General features: G+C 37.3%; 1 protein-coding gene across 2 annotated transcripts in view; it reads right to left on the bottom strand.

Annotated features, from left to right (window-relative positions):
• Window positions 1–12497, bottom strand: part of LOC103818081 (septin-2) — a 33747-nt gene that overhangs the window by 14049 nt on the left and 7201 nt on the right. For both annotated transcript variants that reach the window (XM_009092345.4, XM_018916547.3), the window contains exons 4-10: window positions 12045–12131; window positions 11318–11441; window positions 6758–6892; window positions 6170–6287; window positions 2920–3021; window positions 1965–2110; window positions 894–977 (exon numbers count right to left, since the gene is read on the bottom strand). In XM_009092345.4, coding sequence (XP_009090593.1) covers window positions 894–977; window positions 1965–2110; window positions 2920–3021; window positions 6170–6287; window positions 6758–6892; window positions 11318–11441; window positions 12045–12131 — 796 coding nt within the window. The remainder of the gene's footprint in view (window positions 1–893; window positions 978–1964; window positions 2111–2919; window positions 3022–6169; window positions 6288–6757; window positions 6893–11317; window positions 11442–12044; window positions 12132–12497) is intronic.

Here is a 12497-nt window from a genome sequence, read left to right as displayed (position 1 = left end):
AGCATAAAACAGAAATAAAAATCTCCAAGAACAGATTTAAGACTCATATTTCAATTAATATAACATCACCAAAGTCTACATTCTTCCACACAGGACAAATTAGGAAATTTTAAAAATCATGCTGCCCATATGTAAAAGGCCATCTTTACCTCACAGACTCCTGCTATTCACTCTCCATTTCTTAACATTTTATTTCTTTACTGTTATATTATTTTTTTTTTGCAATTTACTTTAATGAAGAGATTTCCTTCACTATCCATGGTACAAAAATCAACCACTAAAAAGCTGTGGAGGCTATTTAATTTCTTCTTTAACATCAAAATGCTTTGCTGAATACTTGAAGAACAAGTGGAATGTGGACAAAAGTAAGTCACTATCCAAAAAGATGCAGCAAAGGTAGTTGTGGATTTTTTGCATTAAGTTGCCAAGGATAGCCTTGCCAAGAATTAAAAAAGATATAATAAATTCCACAAAACACACAAATTATCAGAAAAGATTGTTTGGTCTAAACTTCTCTCTTTAGCTACATATGAAGGAGCAAGAGAAGCAATACCTCCCTAAGCAGATAGACTGGGGCCTATTTAAATTTGCCCACTAGCATTCATTTTCTTCAGCAGAAATTATTACATAAAACCTATCTTGCTTGCAGGCATCTTCTTCCTGCACATTCCAATTAAAAGCACAGAGAAAAGGGGATTTAAGCTGCTTATAAGCACAGCACTTCGTTATATTCTATTCCTCTTCAAGAAGAGCATTTCACACAAATTTCAGAATTCCACAGATTGAAATGTCATCAGAAGTAATTGTTTACAGATGGGATTAGTTAGGAGGAAGAGCAAGTCCCTGTCAGTGGGCAGTGAGGAGCAGCAGAGCCCAGGGCAGCCCACACTTACTTGCCAGTGCGTTTGAGCCGCTCGGAACGGAAGTTCTCGTAGTGCAAGTCTTGGGTCACCTCCTGCAGGTCCTGCATGTGAGTCCTAGAACATGCAAAGGGCTACTGAACACCCAGCAAAGCAAAGGAAAACACACTTTTATCTTCTGTTTCTGTTTTATCTAGTGGATGTATTTACCAGAAAAGTGAATCCTTACAGCCAAGCCTGCCAGAATTCTGCTTTCAAGTTCATTGATCTTGAATTCATTTCTAAGAGCCCCACCAATATCAAAGACCCAAAATATGCTGTCCTCCTCTTAGACATTAATTATTTCAGATGAGTTGTTTATATAGTTTTTGCAGTGTTAAGAACTTGCAAAAACAGTAATTCAGGAAGATACTTTAATTCCAAAAGTATTTTATTACACTTAAGTGCTGTCAAACATAATTTGTGACTGGGAACTAGGTGGAGCTGCTTGGCTCTCACCACAGCTGCCATTGCTTAACAATTTCCAATTGCCAAGAAAAAAAAGGAAATCCCACTTGCTCCCAGTGCCCAGCAGAGGGCAACCCCTGCCCAGTGCAGACCCTATTTGGAATGACACAAAGGAATTCATTTCCAACAATGGCAAAACATCATTTAAAAAAAAAATCACTTAAAACCATTTACGCAGGCAGAATATCCGTATCGGCTGAAATCATAACGGGGTGGGGTATCATATTTAACAAAGGATTTCCCCTACTGCCAAGAAAATTGTGCTTTGCTTTTGGAATATTCTTCACTTTGAAGAGTATTTTAAAAGCCTCTCTGCCCCATCAACTGCACTATAACAAAACTTCAGTTGGTATGTACAGCCATCAGATAAGTTTAGATAAGCCATAAAATCATTGCATATATCTGGCAACATAAAATACAGAAAATATTTTCTGGATTGAGAGATCACAGGGTACAGCAGGAAAACAAGCTGCAGGGGACTAAAACATGCTGGCATTAGGACTAATTTCAAATGAAGGAATGAACGTTGCTATAGGTTTGTAGTCATTGTGGCAGTGACGTGACCACAGGAGATGGGATCACTTTACCATTACTCACACCAGCATTGTGCGCAGCTTGAGGAAATCGTTGTGCTCTGGATTTTCAACCTCAACAACTCCCCAGGGATACAGGCGGCCTCTGATTTTTTTCCCCTTCACCTCAATAAGTTGATTGGATCCAATAACAGCAAAGGGAATGCTAGCCTAGTTGACACAGAAAAAACAAGTTACTGTTTTGATTTTTGGCTGGTTAGTTTTTGTATTTTGCTGTCTTTATTTTAAAGAAAGCACAACAATTCAAGTAACAGGCAAGAGAGGGGGAAAAGAAATGTTGACAAACACTCTCTACTAAAACCCTCTCGCTTTAAAAATCCAACAAATCCCATTTCAGGCAATGGAACCTCTCCTTATGAGCACCTGTAGCTGTGTTAGGACTGATTTGTTTTAACAGAGGCCCAGAAGGAAATGACGCTGGCTTTAGGAACACTCGACTGTTGTTCAAGTACAGTTTGGGCATAATGTGTCATCTGACATAACATCATGCATGGAGAACAGCCAACAGAAACACTTCAGATGCAGAGTAAAGTAGCTAGAAAGAGAATTTCAGACACATTCTTCAAACACCTTTGCAAGCACAAAGAGGAAATTACTTCAGTAAAACCTTGATTATCTGCTTTAACACAAGGCACGTTGTTAATTATGTACAGCAACCGTAGCACCCACAATCTCTCCCCTGGCTCACATGTTAAAATGTTTGAGTCAGAAAACAGAATGCAAATACTAGTTCAACCTGAACAGTGGTTTACACTTAAAAGAGGAAAGAGAGAAAGTCATGACACACTACACTTGGAATTCTGATGAAGCAGAGACTGGAATAAAGGGATTATAACTCAGAGTCAACACAGAAAGGAAACTGAAATTTTCACCACATTGTGAAAGGAATAAGTACCTTTAGGCATGTTGTAGATTAAAGAACTACAGCAGCAAAATGATAAACTAGGAGTGAAACTTGCCTTTAAAACTCTAGTTTGTTCTTTAAACTCCTCATCTTCATCAGAATCTGCATCAGGGAGCTGATAAATCCTAATGCCATGTTCAGAAATCTCATCCAGAACCTTAAAGTTTGCAAAAAAGAAAGAATAATACTCTTAATTCATTGAAGAGGTATTCAGTTAAAAATATATGATATTGATTAACTAGTTTGTCACAAATATTCATATGACTCAGTATCCAAATTGCAAAATACCACAGGCTTGAGGATTTTTTAAAAGGCACAAAAGATAAATGTATTTTTGGAAAACACAGCAAGTAAATAATTGAAAAATGACACAAGATTCACAAGCCAAACACAGAAGCAAAGTGAGGTTAATATGAAAAAAGAATGGAAGTAACAAGAAGGAATTCATTAGTGACAGAATCAAAACCATTCACACAATTTCAAAATATATTTTTGTGCATTTGATACATTCAAAAATGCAGAAGATAGTGCCTATTGCCTCTTGAATCAAAAAAGATAAAAGTTTATTATCCACTTAAACTGAAAAAAGTCATTAAAAATCCACTAAGAAAAAGACCCTGTTCTTAAACAGTTTTTTCTTTGTCGTTAATGTCTGAGGGTAACATAAAAAATACAGTATCTGTATTCCTGGGCACATTCTTTCCCTAATGAAATCACTGCAGGGGTGAGCAACAGCAAAACTCCAGGCCTTTTGTAGTTTCAAAAGGTGGCACAAGTCAATTCCTTTTTCAAAACCAAGGAGAATGTTTCTGCTGTCACACTACTGAATATACTTAAGTCAGCTCTTGTCACTGTATCAAATGCACTGACAAGAGTTACTTTCAGTAAAGGAAGTGTGGTGGTATAAGGAGAGCATGAAGAAAGCTGAGATTCCACAATACAGCTGCCTCAATGAACTCTCAGCACAGATGAAGTTTGGGCAAATTCAGGGAGAGTTTTGAAGTAATGGTAAAAATATTCAGAAGAGCCTATGTAAGGACTTGTGAGGCCATTACTTGGAAATTAACTTGGTATGAAACAAGCAGACTTCAAATAGAGAGGTCTTAATGAGCCTTCTCTGAGTATTGTTGGGTTCCTCCATCCTCTGTCATGATGGCAACCGACAGCTACAGTATAAATGAAAATTGTCCAAGCAGAACTTGGTGATTTAACAGGTGTTTAAAAGAAAACAATTCTCGAGGCACAGCTGTTCCCTGACAATGTTTTCCTGCCAGGTATATAAACATCCCCCACACTCACACACGCGCACACACTGAGTACCACGAGCCTCCACCTACACAGAGAGCAGCATTTTATAGAGAGAAAAGAAATTTGGGAGTAAGTGTTGCCAATAAGTAAATAAGACATTCACACAGTGACATTTAAATCAATGGATTTTGTTACTGTTTTGCAAAATGAAAGAGACCTGAACTGTCACCAAATGCCAATAAAAGATGCACAGCTGGGATGGGTGGGGCAGCACTGCAGTTCGATGCCTTTAAGTAGTTGCATAAAACAAGAAAGCACATTTAACCTGGCTGAGATCTTTGAGATAAAATGCAAGTGGAACAATAACGGGAAAGCCAACAGCAAGGGGTGCTAGAATAATATATTACAGCTGTTAAACCTAGTGCTTTCCTGAAAGGAAAAAGAATTGCAATAAAAACAAACTGTATTTTATGCTCCTAACAATGAAACAGCATTTTGCTTCTTCAAATCTGAATTTTATTGGCCTCAGAGGATTCTGTGTTCCTAAAGATTAGCCTTCCCATGGGAAATTAAAAAAAAAAGTCAAAATATTAGTTCCCCTCTCATGAAGTCATTCTTTTGAGCAGGTTTCCTTAGCACCCTTGCATGGCACAGCTTGTGAAACTACCGTGCATTTCTTCCCACTCAAGAGTTTGAAAAAATAACTTTGAATTCCAGAAAGCCCAAACAGGAATTACTCCAAGCTGGGTTTCCTTTGCAAGCACCACAAGCTAATCTTGCTGCTTAATCCATAGCGGCAAAACAAAAACATTTTACTTCAGATTGATGGCCAAATGGCAGAAACATCTAAAAAAAGTAAGACTTCAAGCTGCGTCAGCAAAGCAGGACTTTGATTCCTATTCTTGATTAGAGACTCTGTTGGCCAAGATGCTTTGACTTAGAACAATATACAGTAGCTTTGATTTTCAAAGCTTTGGAAGCACATTATACATTTGACTTATTATAAACTCAGTTTGCAGAGTGACCTTTGCCAGCAGTATAAAAATAATGAAACTTGTTTACCTGTTCCCTAACCACTCCCTTAGACTAACTACAGATCCCCTTCTTCTTGCTGTACTTAGCAGTGCATAAATGTGGTGTCCATATGTCTAAGTCCAGACTTTTTTAAAGATGAATTAGTTAAAAGTTAGTTAAATTCCTAGTGAATTATAAAATAATTAATGTTCCACTTAAATGCATCCTTCAAATCTTTCAACATCATTCTGCTCCCAAATGCTGAACCAAAAAGTAAGCAACAATGAACACTGAGCCTGAAGTACACTGCTGAAAGTGTGAATTATGGGGGTTTTACAACAGGTGGCAGCTCCACAAACAGTGTGAGATAAAAATCTTTTACAAAGTCAGTACAGTAACAGAAAAGGAAAAGCAATAAAACCTGCACAATCAGCCACATTTCTGCTTTATGATTTCCTATGAGTCCCTTCAATTTGAAAGCAGTGCACCTGTCACTACCTTATAGAATTTGTGGAGGAACAAAATTAAAGTTCAAGAGCTGGGACAGAATTTCTCCCAGCAAGATCCAAAGGTTCTTCTTGTCTCAATGAACAGACTTTTTGAAATTTCTTTCCTCCTTTTACCTGGTTCACCATAAAGCTGCTCATTTCTGTACAAGTATCTCCTTCCCTTTTCAGTGGATCTTTGCCTGCACTGCAGACAAGGCTCATACAGTCACACTGTCCTCACTTTTAATGTTCTCAAACACTGAGGGACACTCGGGCCACTGCTCTCAGAGGGCCAGTCTGACACATCTCCACTTCTCCTTTCAGGATTGTCTGAACCCTTGTTACAAATGGTGTTGCTACTGGGTGCATGGCTTTGCTAAGATACATGAAGTCAAGAACAGCCACATTCTTAGCAAGTGTAACTGGCAAAGCCTCCAGTGAAGATTTCCCACCTCACACTTCCCCAAGATTAGGTCCTTGGCCAATATCATTTACTCCTCTTGAGTTGAAATTACTTTATATTGCTCTATTCTCATAATCAAGTGTTAGACCTACTCTTCTCTTCAGCCTCTCCCTCTCCTTCAGCGTCAGGGTGTCAGCCTTGGCAATCACAGGGACAATGTTGACCTTTCCATGAAGAGCCTTCATGAACTCCACATCTAATGGCTTCAGTCTGCCAACAAACAGGGGAAAAAAAAAAGATTTAAAATAGGCATGGAGTCTTGTGTTGTTTGTTTTATAATAGACCAAATGTATTAAAATTTATTTCAAGTCCACATAAACAGTATTTTTATAATAAATTAAGTCATTAAACTTAATGTCCTTGCCTATCAACTTGATTGTGCAAAGTTTAAGCTGCAATTAAAACTGTTTCTATATAATGAAGTGGATCTTAAAAGCCTTTATGTTTCTGGGTGATAAACAATGCAGTACTGACTGCCTTGAAACAATATTAAATGCAAAAGGGGATGAAGTAAAGGAAAGCACTATTCTCCATAGACTGTTTTAATTGCACTGGCTAACTGACAGCTGGGGAACTCAATTAACATTACTGTTAAGTTACCAGTTCAAGTAATGAGCAGACTCATGAACTGTTATGAAGGTACAACACCCTGAAGTACAAAAGCTCAAGGTGTTTCTTACCCATGCCCAAAAGGAGAGATGAAGTAGAAGCAGCAGTGGACTCTGTTGTCTATAATGTGGCGCCTGTTCAGACCACTCTCATCATGGAGGTATCGCTCAAACTGGTTGTCAATGTAGTGGATAATTGTTTTGAAGCTGTGGCATGGGAGGGGGGAGAAAGACAGGCATCTTATATCAGCTTTAAATAATGACAGAATCATGAAAAGATAAGAACAGAATGAGAAACACATTTTATTGAAAACAGTACTGTTACTGAAAATTCAACTTCCTAGCATTTTATCCAGTACTGAGGAAAAATATTTTGATAATGCAAAAGGGTGTTTTCATAACAACCACCAAGTGTCAACTTATGCCTAGAGCCAATTTCAAGTGTTACACTGTTCACTGGATAAAAAGTTCAAGTGCAAGCTCAGAAAAAAGCACCCGGTGCTGAGACAACACAGGAACAGAAGATTGAGGATTTTTCTGCTTTTTTTTCTGGGGGTAGGGGCTGAAGATTTGTTTTTAAACTGGTTGATGAATGACATATCCTGGATATCCTCTTGATTTACAACCCTGACCCTAGAGCCATGTTTCTATAGTTATCTCTGAAAATTTGGGTATTCTGTTATAATTAAGTACAAATACATTTGCAAGTCATGCACTTAGGCATCACATGATTTATTAAGCTATTTTTGTTACCTTACAGAATTCTTTTCTGCTGGCAAAGGAAAAAACTATTTAGTTCAAGGCAATTTAAAATATTCCCTACAAAGAAGTAAATGAGCACAAAATCTGATCACAGATTAATCAGACACAGAGAGCAGTGACTAGAGAGAGAAAAGAAAACCATGCATAACTAAGATCATTTTAAGCTATTCCAGAGCATGCAGACACCTGCAAACACCATTTATATAAAAGGACACTTTATATTAGGTACTGCAGGGGAAGGGAAGTGAGCAGCTGATGAGCTGATGTAGATAATGTTAGGCAGATGATTGTGTATGAACATGTCTTAAACTACTTGAGAAAAAACTAAACAGAAACCTTGAGAAATAGCAACACCCATATTTCTGTTACTGAGAAAACACAAACTTGATGGGATACATTTAAGGAGGAAACAGAGCAGATAACAGAAAATTAATAATTTGGAAAATAAACACAGAATGTTGGCAAGCACTGTGATAGGCAGCAATGATTTACCCAGGGCTGCATGGCTGCAAAGGAGATAATAAAAGAAAGCAACAAGAATGATGGAAGAGATCCTGGAGGGAATTTGATTCTCCAAAGCTAAGTATGCTTTTGGATTGAAAAGGAATAAATCCACAGCAGAATATATACACACACACTTACAACATTGCAAGATTTGGCTATTCTAAGTCATATTACAGAAGACAACAAAGCAAAAGACTGAATTAATGGGTTTTTGGCCTTTTGGCTACTCATTAAGAAACAGCATCTTAATACCTAAATGTGCTGAAACACATCAATATGGTTTTTGTTCCAGTTAATCTTCAATACTTCTCTCAGCTGGTAAAAGGTAACGAGACTGAAGACATACAAATACTAGGACAGAAACCAAACACTAACAATGGGAAAGAACTATCACACACTTCTCTGACAATGTCATTAGTTGACGTGCAGTTTTCTAGGTCTAACAGCTCTAATTTTCCCTATAAATACGGTGTTGGTGTCCTGTACCTCCTGACTTCCGGGAAACACCTGGCTCACACCACAGTGCTGTCATTGCTTAGGAGATAGCACATCCTGTATTGTAACAGCAAACAACACAAACGTTGCATTTAAGCCCACTGGGGGAAAATGAACTGTATTATCAAGCTGCCAAAACCCATAAAATATAACCTTAGTCAGTTAAAAAAAAAAGGCAAAACAAGAAAGAAAAAAAAATTAGCAGCAGCCAAAGAGCTGAGAGCAGCTATCAAAGAATGACCTGTGACACTGCAAGCAAGATGAAATAGAGTGTGATCAGCAATATCTAACACATTCACTTCTAGTCTGTTTTTGTCATCCACTTTTTGAGGCCAGATATCAAAGTAAATCTAAGCATCAAGCAATTTTTTCCTCCCTTGATTAGAGCCCCTCTGTTCTGATGGAAGATGTTATTTTAAGGACACGCTTCTCTCATGATCCCAATGTACCTACGTATGCAAAGATGTTGAATGCGTCAAACCTCCCACCACAAAGAATTTTGTTGTTCTCCAAACACACCCCTAAACTGAGGCCATGAGCAATCCTAGGTGTGGGTCTGATTCTAGAATACAGAACTCCAGCCAGCACTAAAGCTTCACACAGAATCTTAAAAAAATCACCATGGTTAACTGTGGTTCACCTCCACCTTACCTTTCATATTCCTTTAAGTACAGTAGCATCCAGAAAACAAGAACTACTCTGCTTCCTAAAGTGTGTTGTACTAAATCTATAACAAATCATCTCCCAATCCAACACTGTTGTTTTTCCAATCCAATCCAATAGACCTCCTGGACTCACTCCTACTAGCACAGAATCCTAATCAGTACTTTTTCTTTGACACAAAATACATAAAAATTTACCTCATCTCCCATCCCTGAAAGTCAAACTCTAAAATTTAGCCCCTTTATCAATGCACAAAGACTAAAAGCCATTAGGGAACCTACTCAGGAGAAAGCTACTCTCCCAGCAATTGCTATCTCCTAGAGACATCATGCCAGTTTGATTTACCTGTGTTCAAAAACAATCTTAGTAAAATTTGTCACCTCAAAAAAACAAGTAGTGCGCACAAATTGCAGTTTCCTAAAAAAAGGGCTTTATAAATCTTGGGTCATGTTCAGCAGTATCTACTGGTGAACCATGACTGCAGCAAAAGCTGCTGAACACAAACATAAGTTCAAGAACATGAACTTGCTCCTTCCTCTGAACTAGCAAGGAAGGAAGGTGGTTGCTCTGGGTTAGTCTTCACTACAGCTCAAAACAAAGAGTCTGCCCATCCAAGTCCTAAGACATCCTGTAAAGATTAACAGACTTTGTCAAAATGACACTTGCCATGGCTGAAAGGCTTTTCATGTGTCATAAGTAGACTAAAGAGATAACATTTACTGCATCTTTTTATTTTATAAAATGTAAGTACTATTTGTTCCTGTAATCTATTTGATGTTTCAGATTTGTCACATAAAATTACGTAGAAATTGTTCTACTCAGCTCTGAATCACCACAGAATGATTCTATTCAGAAAACCTCCAAAAAGAAAGGGGAAAATCTGAACACGTAGGTCTCTAAGAAACATCTGAGCAGAATAAACAAAGGGCATTAGAACACAATCAACAGGAAGAGCTCTCTCTAACACAATGCACAGGCTGCAGAGCTCTCAGCTCCAGCGGAAGGAAGCTCTAGTCAACAGTGCACAAAATAAGCAAGACCATGATGCAGCCCAGAAAGATGCCTTTGTACTATTCCAAAAGTTCAATTTTTTTCAACTTACTAGAGTAGGAAAAGTGGGAGGAAAATTAAAATCTCACTAGAGCTTCACTTTCAGACTTTCATTTAGTGCATTACAGAACTTCACTGCCTTCACCTTTGCTGTGTTCCTACACCTACACCATAGAAAGAAGAGAAAAACCATCTGATAACAAGAACATTGCTGATACATCATTCTGTCACTGAAAGATTGCAAAACATTCTATTAGCATTATATATGTTTATTTTATCTGCTATTTATCTATTTCCTGGTCTTTAGGTGAAGGACTCAAATCAACCTGCATTAGCTTTATGTTCCATTTCTCTGCACAGTGATCCTTCTTTGCCTTGGGATTACCACAACCACAAATAAAGTGTCAACAAAATTAACAACTAAGTAAAATAAATATCGTTGGCACTTCTTAAAAGACAACCATGTGAAATGTCAAAGTTTTAATCCACTGAAACTAGAAGCATTCCAGTAAGGATATTTAATCTTCATTTGAAAAAATTCATCAGCTTTCCACAGTTAAAGAGAATTGCCTGATTGTGATTATTTAGAAATTACATTTATGAATTTAGTTTGTTACAAATTGCCCTCTTCCTCTCTAGCTGCTCTACAGATTTCTTTCTTCATAATCATTATGCTAAAGCAATTATGTATATTTTCCAGTGTTATCTACTGACAATTATTTAATCCACTAAAGACTGTCATTGATATTTAGGCCAGAGAGAGCCAAGTGGTAACTTCATTATAAAAAACCACCAGTTCTACCCAAGTTGCTGGTAGTACATACAGAGCACAGGGAATTAAAAGAACTGCCTTAAAAACATGGAAACTGGATGGGCTAGAGTCACAGAAAGTAAAAGACAAAAATTTTCCCCCACCAGAATTTTGTTTTATTGGAATGGCCACAGAGACAAAAAGCTGACTGCAGTGCTCAGAGAAATTTCTTGAAGAAGAGGCTGTTAATTTTGAGGCAGAATCACAGATACACCCTACAAAACTTTTAAAAACATCAGAAATGGTTAGAAAATTGAAACTGGAAGTTGTAGAAAGTACCAGACACACTAGAATAGTGTTTGTGTAAGACACACACTTTATTAACAAAGCAGTATTTACACACATACCAGTCCTGGCTGTTAATGGCATCTCCATATCCTGGTGTGTCAACTACAGTTAAACGCAGCTTCACCCCTCGCTCCTCTATCTCTACTGTAGAAGCTTCGATTTGAACTGTCCTCTCTATTTTCTCTAAAATAAAGGAACATTTGGATTGTTATTTGCCTATCAGTTCCTGCAGAGACCCCCACAGGAGAGAGCAATAGAGGAGGAACTGCAAGCTAAACTGTGTTGTAACCTGCATAACATAAAATATTTTATCAAAATACACCAAGTAGTAAGCAGAATTTAACACCACGCTTTTGTAAGTAAACAAGAAACAATGAACTAAAACATGGGTTTGCTTATGACAATATATAAAAATAAAATAATAATACTCAAAAGCACAATAGATTCTTTGTCAAAAGTTTATTTACAGCTCTAACCAGGATTTAAGGCACTACAGACAAAAAGCAGTAAGAAGTAATGGGGATTAGAGTAAAACCACATTTAGGTATATTGATACCTAAAAGGTTTGGGAGGTGTTTTTTTAAATAGCAGCTGATAAAGAAACAAAAGATGTCTTTGAAAGGAAATCTAAATAAGAAAAAGACAGCTCAACAAATCATAACTTAGAAAATTTAAATACAACATAACGAAATGGTTTAATGGGTAAAGAATGAAGAAATATTAACTGAAAGAACAAGAAATTGTATAGGGTGGAGTGTGCTGGAGGAACTGCAAAACCACATTTACCTGCAGCTCCAGGAATATAGCGTTCTGGATAAAGATCAGTCAGGAACAGACTGTTAATTAAAGTGGATTTTCCTAAGCCAGACTCACCTACAAACAAAATAATTCAGGTTATTAAGCATATACACTTTTTACTCCAAGATTTTAAAGCACCTTGTCTTTCTCCAAGCCCACATTATGGAGGAAAAATAATTTGTTCATCAGGATCCACCCTAGCTTTTGATATAAAAACATCAAAGGTTCAGCTAAGCACTTTGAAAACACCGGAAAAACAAGCCTCCAGTGTTTTCATAAATGTTACATGAAAATTGTAAGTTTACTGTAAAAGATGTCACAATAAAAGCTGAAAGGTCATACAGCACTTGGACTATAGATCTAGAGATAGCTCAGTTACTTGAGAGAAATTACAGCTCTTTTCATTTAAACTTACAAAATCAGGAGCTGTAACTCTCCTGC

The sequence above is a fragment of the Serinus canaria genome, chromosome 15 (genome assembly GCF_022539315.1).
Source record: "Serinus canaria isolate serCan28SL12 chromosome 15, serCan2020, whole genome shotgun sequence".
In the NCBI taxonomy this organism is placed as follows: domain Eukaryota; kingdom Metazoa; phylum Chordata; class Aves; order Passeriformes; family Fringillidae; genus Serinus; species Serinus canaria.
The sequence above is the reverse complement of the archived record's forward strand: the minus strand, read 5'-3'. Positions and strand labels throughout refer to the sequence as shown.